Source organism: Patagioenas fasciata, chromosome Z (genome assembly GCF_037038585.1).
Source record: "Patagioenas fasciata isolate bPatFas1 chromosome Z, bPatFas1.hap1, whole genome shotgun sequence".
NCBI classification, from domain to species: Eukaryota; Metazoa; Chordata; class Aves; order Columbiformes; family Columbidae; genus Patagioenas; species Patagioenas fasciata.
Genome location: NC_092560.1, coordinates 69,523,428 through 69,537,409, shown reverse-complemented (window position 1 = coordinate 69,537,409; position 13,982 = coordinate 69,523,428). Strand labels below are relative to the sequence as shown.

Here is a 13,982-nt window from a genome sequence, read left to right as displayed (position 1 = left end):
TTGAAATTGAGATAATGGTATGGTCTTAGAGGATCCAAAGTTTCGTTCAGCAATTCTTAGTTTGTGTTCTGATAATAAAGGTCAGGCCGCAGAGCACTTGCAAATTTTTTGGTGTTTTCTGTTATAGAAAGGCTGCTTATCTTCACCAGTACAAAGCAATACCATTAATATATTTTTCATTTCTTAATGAATTATTAAATTCTGTTATACTGCTGCTTACGTTTTTCTAATCTACTTCAAGCCTAATATATGTGCATACGCTCCTCAAAATTTTATAGATGTCATTGAATAGGTAGTGGAGTACCATCTTTCCAACCACTGCAAGTGAAAATGGTAGAGACAAGCAATGAAAGAAGAAAACGGAAAAAGATAACTGTAGGTACTGTTCATGGAGTTTGTCACTTAAATGCCTTAGTTTTAACTTTGTTCCTCTGTCTATTTCTTTTTGATATGGGACAAAGTTTAAACTCTGCAAGCTCCCTACTGTGGCTGTTTTGTAGTGTTTACATAATACTACATACTTTTAAAAACAGTTTAGCCTTTCACAAGCTGGCTCTATCAGTCTCTTCACTTATTTAACATTTTGTTCTCTCATCCATGGCTTTTAATTCTTAATTGGCTGCTGTCCTGCACCCCTCTTTAAGAGTCCCAGCTGCCTGTCTAATAACTGTACTATTTGTGTCCTTTTTATGGTCTGTGTACCTGCACACTTGCGCATAGTTGCTTTTACAAAAGTAATCTTTCTCACAAGTTTGAGAGTAATATATGAATACCCAAATCCGATTCAGTGGACTTGAGCTGGTCAAGGATTCAGAACAACACCGTGCATCCTGCCATGCTTCAGTCTGGCTTCTTGCATTGCCATAGGTTGCCTATCTGGCCTTGACATGGTCTCCAGTCTACATATCCTTTAGGGGTTTCCGCTGACCCAGCTCTATCTTCTGCCAAGTAAATATGCAGTTGTGCAGATAGAAGTGTCTTTCTGTTGCTTGTCTTGAATTGTGGACTTGGCTTTACCACTAGCCCAACATACAAGCTTTTATGTTAAATCTACACTAGGGTTACTTCCATGGGTCACTCTTCTATCCTAGAAAACGTATTTCTTACAGATATGGTGATAATATTTTATACCTATCGTCTTGCTTGTAAAGACAGACATATCCCTCTGGACAGCCAAGGACTACTATTTGCAGGGAAGGCACTGTGTAGTCCTAACAGGCAAACACACAAAATGCCAGATCTCAGTATAAAAATGGTGGTGTTTTGATGTTTCTTTAGCTGTCCTTCTATGTGTGGTTAGTATGACAGCTGCTAGAAACATCTTGTCTGGTAATTTACTGGAGTTTGGGAGAGGGTGGAAAAAAAGATGCAGGTTCCATGACAGTCAGACTGGTTAAGTTTTAGAAATAACTTCGTCGAAGTCACTCTTGGATAGATCACTTTGTAGAGACTATAGTTCTGTTTTCTATTGATTTGAATAGTAATTACTGCCATGGTGGTTGTAGACTTTGGGTAAAGATTTACTGTAACTGTGACTTAAGATTAGTAGGGCTATTGCATGATGAGTATGTGAAGGTTATCTGGAAGACCTATTATTGGTTGTTTTACTGTAACATTTTTGTGGTTTGCCAAGGGCACATATCTTCTGCTACTCTTCCACTCAAGTGGGTTGCTTGGGGAACTATTAGATTATGCCAGGCAAACATCCTTTAAGTTGGTAAATCTGAAATACCATGTTGTTTTCTTTGAGAGGGTGCCTTAAACTGCACTACTGTACTGCAGCTGTAGAAGACGTAATCAAGAAAAAAAACCTGCAGTAGCATGTAGAAAGTATAATGTGCAAGTCTAAACTATGGTCTTGGACTCTGCAATCAGTGTTTTTCTAAAGCAAACACTGTGTTTGGGGGAGTAACTTATTTTGTAACATTTCCACACCAACAAATGCTGTACTGTATAAAAATGCTTTTACTGCTCTGTCTGCTTCTGTTTATCAAATCAATGCCTGTCCAGACTGATGGAAAAACTAAGTTTGGATAAATTCATATGCCAAATTCAGCTTCCCTTCATTTCAGATAAAAGCATTACTTGATTTGCAGGGTTGGAGAGAGACCCTTTGTGTTTGCACGTGGGACTTGCTACAGAGCTCGTGTCTGCACTACCTGAAATTTCATTAGTGGTTTGAGTCTGTCATCTGTCTGAAATTATGCTTTCCAGGGGCCACTGAGCCACTACTGCCAGACTAACACAGGAAAGACTTGTGTTTCTGCTGCTGTGGTCTCTGCTGCATCTTGGAGAGAGGGCTGTTAAAACAGGTCTGGACTCTGCAGCTGGGTGTTGCATGTCAATCTCAGTCTTGTTAACTTGGTTGCACACAGTTTGCAAGACTTTTAGGAGAAGGCTGATGTATTCCACCCTTTTTTCCCTCTTCATCCGAATGAAAAACCTTGTGTAAAAAGGGATACTTCAGCCCACAGCTTTCCCAGATACTTTTTCTCCCTGAGACATTTGAACACTGACTTAACATTTCCACCTTGTTTGCTCAGGTAACCTGTTGGGTACTGTTCTTTCTGTCATGAAGAATTACGTGATGTTTCCTAGGGTGAAGTAGTCACTGTGGCTGTTCAGCATGACAAGCTCCCTTCCTGGTATTGCTTTCTCTCCTGCCTCTTCAGCATTTGTCCCCAGCTCCTGACAGCTTACAGCAGGGCCACAAGCAGGGGGATAAGATGAGGCATCCCTGTGACAATCAGCCTGGGCTTTGTTAGCACTGGCTCCTGCTCAGCACATTGTCTCACAGAGCAGTCCAGGAGTTTGTGGTTGATACTCAGTGTTAAATCTTAATGTCTCTGCAAACAAAGCAGACAGCAAAACAAAGGCTGTTCTGTTGCAAAGATTGGGGGCTGTCATGAAACACAGACGTATGCTGCTGTTGCCTCTTGGGGTGTTGTTGAAGAGTCTTTGTGGTTTGGTGGTATTTTCTTTTTTCTAATTTTTTCCCCACCTTAGAAGTGCTGAGTAAACAGGACGTGGCTGCTGCCAGGTGCCCAGCAGCCTGTGATGACTGCAGGGCTCTGCTGCTGCTCCCAAAGCTCCACAGTGTGTTCCCCAAGCAGCACGTTGCCTTGTAGGCTCTAATCACTGATTAACCCACATAAGAGATGGCTGGGGAAAAAAAAAAAAAAAAGATTAAAACAAGAAATAGTATCAGTGCTGCCATCTTGTGAACCAGAATTTTATAACACCTTTAAGATTTTGTATATATAGTAGTGTTGCCATGACAGCACAAATCTGGTGTGGAAAAATGTTGCCAACATGATTTATTACTGATCTAGTCTGCTTTACGGGGTGTGCAAGTCATCACTGCTGCTTCATGCAGGTGTGCACAACTCAAGAGAATTCAGTAATGCACAATGAGATTCATATTATTTTAATACATGTGCATGAAGAATCCATACGTTAATGGTTCATAGTTTTAAGTGTAGCTCTTACTAAAAGTCAGTATTCTCCCTGGTAGAACTGTAATCACAAATATAAGTTGAGATAGGCAACTTTGAACTTGAACTGACTCACAGCAGGGTAAAAAAATTAAAATACTACTAGTTAATAAACCTCTTGCTAAAGGATTTAGAATCAGAGAATCATAAAATAGTTGGGGTTGGAAGGAACCTTCAAAGATCATCTAGTCCAATGCCCCCCTGCAATGAGCAGGGACATCTTCAACTAGATCAGGTTGCTCAGAGCCCCATCCAACCTGGCCTGGAATGTCTCCAAGGATGGGGGATCTACCACACCTTCGGGCAACCTGTTCCAGTGTTTCACCAACCTCACTGTAAAAAATGTCTTCCTCATGTCTATCCTGAATGTCCCCTCTTTTAGTTTAAAACCATTATTCCTTGTCCCAACAGACTCTGCTATGAAGTCTGTCCTCATCTTTCTTATAGGCCTCTTTGAAGTACTTAAAAGCCAAATGAGATCTTCCCAGAGCCTTCTCTTCTCCAGGCTGAATAACACCAACTCTGTCTTTCCCTACAGGAGAGGTGTTCTAGCTATCTGATCATTTTTGTGGCTTCCTCTGGGCCTGCTCCAACAGGTCCATGTCTTTACTGAACTTGAGAGCTGGATGCAGGATTTCAAGTAGGGCTGTACCAGCAAAGAATCACCTCCCTCTTCCTGCTGGTTATGCTCCTTTTGATGCAGGCCAAGACACAGTTGCCTTTTGGGCTGCAAGTGTACATTGCTGGGTCATGTCCAGCTTTTCATTCACCAATTCTCCTAAGTCACTCCTTCATCTCCCAGCCTGTATTGCTATTGGGAATTCCCCTGACCCAGGTGCAGGACCTTGCACTTGGTCTTGTTGAACCTTATGGGGTTTGCATAGGCCCACTTCTCAAGCTTGTCCAGATCCCTCCAGATGGCATTCTGTCCCTCAAGCATGTCAGCTGCACCACTGATTTGATGCTTATTTCATGTGCTGAAGTAGCAAGATCTTGTGCAGTCAAGTGAGTTGCAGTGTCCTGCATAGTGTCATCTTCAAGTTAGTTCTTATATGCAACATAAGAGAAGTCATGCCTGAAATGACCTGCACCATGCTTGCCTTCCCCACACTGCTCCAGTGACCCACATTGCAAAGTTTTGACTAATCTCAGACAAAGTATGTTTTTAGGATGGATAAAACTTGAGATTCAGTAGACACTGTTGCTGGAGTATTAATATAGAGCATCAAATTTAGAAGATGATGCTTCCAGGGTGTCTGGCTTGAGGAGTAAGTTGGCAGCAGAGGGCTGTATCTATAACTTGAGCCAAGGCTCCTGACTGTAAGGAAGATTTGGGGTTCAATTGCACTAGTATATGAGAAAAAAAGGTCTGAAGAAAGCAGTTTTGTCAGCTGCCTGCTCTGTCACTGCTCTCCACAGCCTTCTAAGCAAAGCCGCCAAGCTTGTGGGGTTGTTTTTTTATACAATCCATACTTCTCACCGTGATGCTATTCAAATTGCATTTATCTGTTTTCATTGAATGGCTAGAAGCTTTGTATGCTTTTGCTTTGGAAACAGCATGTAGTTGTTTGTGCAACAACAGTTTTCTAAGGTTTCTGGTTTGAGAGATATATCATGCTGAAGCCTGAAGTCTAATGAGGACAAATTCCAAAGTTAACACAGTCTTTCCTTGTGAACAAATTAATGCTGCCATCACAACCACCCCTGCTCAGCCAAGCAATACACCTACCTTGGTTCTGCCTCTCTCTCTCTCTCCTTTTTAAAACAATATTTATGGGACTGTTGGTGGAAAAAATATCGCATTAAATATTAAATATTGCATTAAAAAAATAAATGAAGAGTTAAGAGCTTAGATTTAACAAATCAGAAAGATTCAGAAACTAGAGAAATGATAATACGGAATTCTGAATGATGAGTTGTCATGCTTAAGACTTGTGTATTTCTGACCATGTTCAAATAAAGGTTTTGACTTAAAAATAATCTGACCACTTCAGACATTTGAAGTTAGAATCTAGCATTTTGCTTTGGTACTGATTGTTACTCTTACTTTCTCGTAACAAGATTCTTTTTCATCCTTTGTTTGGAATGAGATGGCCATATTGTAGGTCAACAGTCTTGTTTCACTTCCTCACAGTATGTGTGCGCTGAACTGGATTGAAAAGCTGCAGTTGTGAGCCAGGGAGATAGTAAATTGCTAGTAACTTTTCTTCACCTTGCCTTTGCTATACCTTTTTAATGGCAGTATCCCGTGTTCTGAGTTTTGGCTCTGGAGTCCTGTCTTTGCATATCCAAAGCTCTGTTTCCCAGGAGGTGGAAACCTGGTGCCCTTGGATCTGCAACTTGCAGCATAAATCTGAAAGGACAGGGCAGCACAAGCGTGAATTTTGTTGCGATATCCAGCCTGTGCCACATACAATGAGCTTTGGGTGGGTTTTACAATGTATTTTCTCTTTGAACACTGGCTCCAGCATTTCCAGTCCTTTGGCCAGCGGTGTGTGCTTTGCTGACCACATGGACTGTCAATGACAACTTCATAACTGGTTAAGTTCACAGCGCAGTACTGGTGCTTCTAGTTCTCTTGATCCTTGCCCTAAATGAGATCTGGGATTTTTTTTGCTTTTGAACTGCAAGTCTGAGCTCATTATACTGCTGCTGTTTTGCGTGGTCAAATGTGGAAACTGGAATCTCCTGGTGAGCAGTATGCTGTTTACTGCTTGAGAGTCTGGCACAGAAGTCACTATTGTTATCTCGCCAGAAATTCACTGTGGAACCTCTCTGCCTCAGATTGCCAAGAGTCAAAACAGAACTGAGCAAAGCAAAAGGAAACTGTACCTTCAGTTCTCACTCCTGACAGGCTTTTCATTACTATGTGTTGGAGTTAGTTTTAGAGATTTATTTCCATTGGTCAGGCCCGGGTTTGAGTTTTCTACTAGGTGAAATTCTCCATTTCTGCACTGGCAAGAACTGCAGTATTATGAAAATAAAAGCAGGCTGTATTATGCATACTGATGTATGATCCCAAGTATTTGTCTCCCTGAAAACATTCCTTTATGCATGTTGAAGACTTTATGGATAATAAGACTAAAGCTTGCATGGCTGTTCAAATAGCAGTTAATGTTTGATGGTGCTACCCAGGACTTCAGGGATGTTGCATGTTTTGGTCTGTTCTCTGAAATTGCATTTTGTTCCTCCACCATAGCGTGGCATTTGGGTTTAGCTGTAATGAGAGATCAAGTCAACCCTTCTGGTTAATCACTGATAGTTTTTCAGAGCATACATCTGTCAGTAAGTGAAGGTTGCTAAAAACATGGTATTAGTTATGAGATTGCATTGTAGAAAAAGAAACTGCAGAAATACACGTGGGCATTGGATAGCTATAATAGTATTATTCCATGAGATTCATATTAAAGAAAAACATACTGTCTGACACTGAGTTATAGTTCCTTCGTCTTGTATAGCCACTGTATTAACTAGTTTTTGTGGGGAACAGTTTCTGTAACAGACTTAAATCTGATGCTGCAGTACTGTGTGCTCAGGAAACCAGTGGGTGAGCCAAAGGCAACGCTGCTTTTTTTTAGCCTCAAAGAAAAATAAATTGCTCCAAAGGTACCTATAAATCCTTTTTGTCAGGTCGATATTCTCTGTTTCACTTAAAGAAACAGAAGTAAAAGATTTGTCTTTTTCAGTTCAGTCTACTCCTTCTGTCGGCACCATGTCATACAATAACTTTCATAAACTCACTGAACTGTGTCTCTAAAAAGCAAAACCTCACAACCTGAAAGTAATGCTTCTTTTTGTTTAAAACCATAATTCCCTTTTAACTGGGTCTGTATAAAGGGAACGAAGCTATTGTAATTGTAAGCATTGGGGAGAAAAGTGCTACAGATATCTTAATATATACTAGAAGAGAGAGTAAGAGAGTTGAGCAGCCATATGCACAACTAAAACTTGCAGGGTTGTTGACATATTGGCAGGATTTAATGCAAATCCTGAGGCTTTTCCTTCCTCTGATTACACATGTGCAAAATTAAGAAAATCCTTTCACAGTAGATCTTGTTGTAGCTAAGTTCTGCAACTTCCAAACGTTGGTAAAACTTCCCTTAAGTGTAATACTCCTGTAGCTCTGTTCTGAGTCTTGGAGAATGCCTCCCAAAAGCTGTAAGTTACAGTTGCCCTATTGCAGACCTATGAGTTTTTCTAGAATGGGTACCACTTAAAGAATTTTAGGTACAAATGGAAAGAAACATTATGCATCTTTCAGGTCTCCTTCACTTCTGTCTACTTTTTCTTCTTTTCCACTAAATTACTAACATTCTGCTTTTAAAAAAGATGTTTGCTTGTATGTTTTCTGGACTTGTTGAATTGAGAACTGTTTTGTTAACCTTTTTTCCTCGTTTCTTTTCTTCCTCATACAGTTTCCTGTTTATCTTGGGGTGTATTGCATTTACCCAGTAGATAAGGTAGCCCCCTTGTCCTTGTTCCAGGCTAATCTTAAAGGCTCATCACAATGCTGGAGAAAAATCCACAATGGTTTTGCTCTGAATGAATAATAGAAGGTTTGAAAGGTTGAGTAGCTTTCACCTTGGATCAGCATCTCATTTAGAGCTTGTGAAATGACTCAATTTTATATGGACTCTTTAATAAAACGAGACCCAACCCAATCAAATGCATTCATTCTGCTGCCTTTCATAAACAGCAGCAAGCTATAAATAGCAAGCTCTTTGTGTCACAAGAAGAAGAATTTGAAGGTTATAAATTATAACCTAGATCTGCTCTTGAAGGCTGCTGTTCTTTCCTGGTGTTGTACCTAGGTGGCTATTAGCCCTTCCTTCTTAGCACTAAGTGATACCTTGCTAAAACACATTCAACTGTAAGGCTGTTAAATGTAATATCTGGGCTGGTGCTGACACATGGAGCTCTTTCTGTTGGTGAACCTCAGTTGTATGGTGGAAGGAAAACCTGAAAAAGAGCTGCTTGTGATGGAAGGGCAAATAGCAGGGTTTGGCTGGCTTTTAGAGGGAGCACCAGCTGGTTCTGGACCAGTCATCTGAGAATCAAGCCAGGGGAAAGTTGCTTCTAAGTTACAAACTTTTGCACCAGAAGGAAGAAAAGCAATTTTGGGGGGCATGAGTGTGTATCTTCAAAGACAGTTCCTGTGTGATCTTTTTTGGGTGTCCTGGACTGAAGAGGTCAGAAAAAATGCTTTCTTAAGAAAGCTGATACTTAGGAGTGTAAAAGGCCCAATGCAACTTGGTAAATACTTTTGTGTGGGCATATGGTTCATGTCACTGGAAATGCTCCATTGGACAACAGGGTCAGTTTCAGCTCACAGTGAGCTCCTGTGGCTCATCAAGCTCCTCCTGCTATTCATGCAACTCTTTTCTAGAAGATAAATATTACAAAATACATTCTATAGAAAGAGCTAACTGGCTCAGGTAAAACCCACATTTGCTGGGAGTACAGATTCTTTATTTCTTTCTTGTCCACTATTTTGGAGAAGACAAATGTCGTGACACTTTGCCTTAGTGTGTATATTTATTTAGTCTATAAAATGTCATTACTAAGAATGACTTTTGGGACCCTTGGCATGGACCTACAATGTGAACACACAATGCAAGACAGAGCAAGGAAACTTGCCAGAGTTACAATTCTCCTCACTGAAGCAGTTTTTATACTGCAAAACTACAGTTCTCTTAATTATACTTGCTTCATGTAGCTTTGTGTGATACTGTCCCAGATTTATGGCTGGTGGTTTCCTGAAGAGCTATTTGGGTAGTCTGTGCTTCAGTGAAACAACTTTCATATGTCCTATAACAAATCCAAAAGTGTAATGGAGTAGGTCATTTGTCTTGAGTTTTAAAGTGAAATAAAATGATATAGTGAGCTTTTTTCTTCTCTGTGGTGGGGGAAAAGCTGGCTCCGTTTCAATTTGGATTCCAGCTTTCTGGTTTCTGAAGTCACCCTTGTGGAGGTGATGTTAGATTTGTAATGCTGTGTTGTGCAGCATATAGCAATGCTGCCTTAGTGACAGTAAGTGAAGAGAACTAATGTCTTCAGCTTTGTTCTTTTCCATTTGTAGTGCTGTTAATGTCCTTCTAACAAGAGCAGAGATTACCTAAGGAAAAAATAACTGGGAAAAAACTAACCAGATTTATAGTTCTTGTAATGTGTTTTAGCTGCTAGAACCAAGAGTAATATCACAGGGCCAAAACATTTTAAACACCAATGTAAGGAACTTCTGGTCCAGTGATGAGGTTGCTAATGTTTTTCAGCAGTACTTTGGTAGATATTTCTCTTGACTACTCCATACAAAAACAATAGATAATGTGGTTTTATGTTTGTTACTGCTCTTCTGAATTGGCTATATATTTCATAATTACTGTTTTCTATCTTACACCATATCTATTGCGTCTAACTAACTACTGCTTCAAAAGGTTTAGTCACTGTTTGATGAGAAGCCATCCCAACTGATGGGTGGTGGGCCAAGTCACTGCCAGGCAGATCTCAAATGCATTGAGTACCTTGGGAAGTTTCAAGAAAAAGCTTCAGTCTTTTCTCTGGCATCTCACTGTGTTTCACAGCTAAAGGTGGGGAGTTGCCATGTGCTGCAGGAGTGTTTTGTACAGAGATGAGCATTGCTGCCATCTTGGGTTGCAGCACACCTTGGCTGCAGGAACTAAGCTTGACCAGCACACTGCTGGCCTCAGTGCTCTTGAGGTTCAGCCCAGGCATAGGTTAACAGAGCTTTTTTAAAACTCAAACATCAGTAAGACACAGTACTTTGTATTTTTTTTTCCATTTTCAGCTTAAATTACTGTATTTAAAAGCCTAGTGCTATTCAACAGATCTGAACATACTCACACAGCAGTGTGAAAACTCAAAATAAATTAGACCCCTTAGGGGACATATACTTCAAAGCACATTGTTTGGTTACTAACAGGTTGTGACCACACAGTGCAGATATGATTCTGTCTAGTAATTTTGATCTGCCATATGAATAAGAGAATTTTCTCCTTAATCTGTACCTTTTACTAACTGTGATTATGTTGTGGTGGTGACATTAAAAGTATGATGGTTGTGGGTGAAAGATGTCACTTGTAAACCACTAAAATCACAAATAACCATGTTTTTCAAATTATGTCTCTGTAGGTGGATGGAGGTCTGCTTGAAAGAAGAGCTGCCCCCAACTACAGAGCTGGAGGAAGGCTTAAGGAATGGTGTTTACCTTGCCAAGCTTGCAAAATTCTTTGCCCCTAATGTGGTGTCAGACAAAAAGATCTATGATGTGGAGCAAGCACGCTATAAGGTAATAACTTTTTCAATTCTCTCACCAACAAGACAAAAAAAATGTAATGTCTGTCTTCCAACTCTTAAAGATACCCAAGCGTGGTTGATTTTATGCACCTCTTTTATAAGGCTGTCAGGATGAGATGGAAGACACAAAACACTAAGAAGCCAGCATGATAAAATTAGAAGTATTTTATCCTAAGAAAAACTATGTTAGTGTCATTAAATGTTTTTAATGCTGAGCAAATTACACTTCTGGCTCCAGAGAGAACATGAGCTTTATCACTTATACAATTATTCCTTATTAGGAATAGGAGCCAAAAGTAATTCAATAATTAAACGTGATAACTATTCTGAACTTTCCCTATCTTGTATGGGAGGATACTCACTTCATTAGAGCTGCGTGTTTATTTTACCAAATTAAACGCTGAAAAGCAATGACCAAGCTACCAGTAACTAAGCTTAGCTTGCTATGTGTGTAAGTTGTTAATTGCCTCCAAGATCCTCAGTAATATAAAAATGCATACGTATATGCATTAGCAGCACTATGGAATGTATTATCTCAACATCTAGAGGTGGTAGAAAAAAATTGAAATTGACATTTTCAAGATATAATCTCTAGCTGTTGTTTGAGAGTTGAGAAATTAAACTGCTCTAGGTCCCATATGGTTAACAGAACTATGGTTAAGAATCCCAGTTACATTTAAAAGCTTCTCTTGAAAATCTCCAAAACTTGAGTTCAGGTTTCTTTCAGCCTTTACTTTGACTCTTTAAAAATAATAATAAGAAATAAAATACTTTCCCACTTTGCTTTTTCAACTGCTGTTTGTGTAGGCTGTAGGGAGGGTCAGGTATTCAGGTAGATCTGAACAGTGACCAAGAGCTCCATATCTGTTCTTCACAATACTGCTATGTAGTGTTATCACTTCTGTATTTTGTAGTGGTTCCTCATATTTGATAGTCAGCTTTTTCTCCAAACAGTTACTGAACAATTCCCTGAACTTGGCTTCAGGATATAAAATTGAGACGCAACAGGAGGACTAATAACTAGATAATTTGTTTTATACAGTTTTTGTCATCTTTTCCTTCTATGTTTTCAATAGAGATCAGGCCTTCATTTTCGACACACTGACAACACTGTGCAGTGGTTGCGAGCAATGGAGTCCATTGGTCTGCCTAAGGTAAGACTTAAAATTTGAGTAAAGAAACTAGCGCAAGGCAACTGATTCACTGAGATCCTCTTTTGTCTGCTTGAGAATAGACTTACTGTAAGCACCAGTCTACAAAGCGGGGTAGCTGCAGATGATGGCAAAGCAGTGGATGTGGTCTACCTTGACTTCGGTAAAGCATTTGACACAGTCTCCCACAGCATCCTCACAGCTAAACTGAGGAAGTGTGGTCTGGACGATTGGGTAGTGAGGCGGTCTGTGAAATGGCTGAAGGAAAGAAGCCAGAGAATCAGGGTCAATGGGGCAGAGTCTAGTTAGAGGCCTGTGTCTAGTGGAGTGCCTCAAGGGTCAGTACTGGAACCAGTACTAGTCAATATATTCATCAATGACTTGAATGAGGGAATAGAGTGCACTGCCAGCAAGTTTGCTGATGACACCAAACTGGGAGGAGTGGCTGACACACCAGAAGGCTGTGCTGCCATCCAGAGAGACCTGTACAGGCTGGGGAGTTGGGCAGGGAAAAAATTAATGAAATATAACAAGGGCAAGTGTAGAGTCTTGCATCTGGGCAAGAAAAACCGCAGGTTCCAGTATAAGTTGGGGAATGACCTGTTAGAGGGCAGTGGAGGGGAAAGGGACCTGGGGGTCCTGGTAGACAGCAGGGTGACCATGAGCCAGCACTGTGCCCTTTGTGGCCAGGAAGGCCAATGGCATCCTGGGGTGTACTAGAAGGTGGATGGTTAGTAGGTCGAGAGAGGTTCTCCTTCTCCTCTACTCTGCCCTGGTGAGACCACATCTGGAGTACTGTATCCAGTTCTGGGTCCTTCAGTTCAAGAAGGACAGGGAACTGCTGGAGGGAGTCCAGTGCAGGGCAAAAAAGATGATTAAGGGAGTGGAGCATCTCCCGTATGAGGAAAGGCTGAGGGAGCTGGGTGTCTTTAGCTTGGAGGAGACTGAGGGAGGATCTTGTTAATGGTTATAAATATGTAAAGGCTGCACATCAGAAGTCTGAAGTCAGGCTCTTCTCAGTGACAACCAATGATAGGACAAGGGGCTATGAGTTCAAACTGGAACACAGGAGATTCCACTCAAATATGAGAAGAAACTTCTTCACAGTGAGGGTGACAGACACTGGAACAGGCTGCCCAGGGAGGTTGTGGAGTCTCCTTCTCTGGAGACATTCAAAACCCCCTTGGACACATTCCTGTGTAACCTCATAGGTGTTGCTGCTCTGGCAGGAACCAGGCTAGATGATCTTTCGAGGTCCCTTCCAATCCCTAACATTGTGATTCTGTAGCTTAGGAAACAAATCTGAAGAGAAGGTAATGCTGGCAGCAGTGTCAGTGATGTGCCACTGCTGCTGGTGTGCATGGGCTGAGGCTGCTGTGGATCACCAGTGCCATGGGTAGAAATGCTCAGGGTGCTTCTCCCATGTGTAGCCAAATAGGAACACTAGCAGTGTTTTAGCTATATCTGCTTGCTAGTGCAGTCTCAGTGGGGGCATGAACGTAATAGGGTTTAAAACAGAAAACTTAAATATTTGCTCCCTTTAGGTTACTACCTCTCACCATGTCTCTTGCTGCCTCTTCCTTTTAATGAATGTCCCAATTTTTCTGCCTCTACCCTGTTTCCAGACTGTCCTTGCAAACTCCAGTGCATCTGTGTGGTCATGCTGCTGCTTCTCTTCCATCAGCTGCTTTCTTGGGTCACCTTTCATATATATCTTCCTCCTTACTGATCTTCATTTGCCATCTACCCTCTGTGCTGCTGTTTCTGGGCACCAGTGAGTCTTTTTCAGATTAAAACTGTTTAAGAAAGGGCTGTGTGGAAACACACACTCTGCTTGTTTGGACACTTTAGCACCTGCACACAGCCTGGGCGGAGTAATCTCTTGCCCAGGCTGGCCAGCAGCTGCCCTAGGGTGCCTGAGTGGGGCTGGCCCCAGCACTGCCCCATGTACTATGTGGTTTGGCACTGTGAGGGTGTTTGGATGGCTGCCTGAAGGACTGTGGGGGCTAGTGGCCAGTCACTG

At 41.2% G+C, this 13,982-nt stretch overlaps 1 protein-coding gene across 5 annotated transcripts in view; it reads left to right on the top strand.

The window, feature by feature from the left end:
• Positions 1-13,982, top strand: part of IQGAP2 (IQ motif containing GTPase activating protein 2) — a 126,781-nt gene that overhangs the window by 52,900 nt on the left and 59,899 nt on the right. For all 5 annotated transcript variants that reach the window (XM_065860348.2, XM_065860346.2, XM_065860347.2 and 2 more), the window contains exons 3-4: positions 10,644-10,800; positions 11,885-11,962. In XM_065860348.2, coding sequence (XP_065716420.1) covers positions 10,644-10,800; positions 11,885-11,962 — 235 coding nt within the window. The remainder of the gene's footprint in view (positions 1-10,643; positions 10,801-11,884; positions 11,963-13,982) is intronic.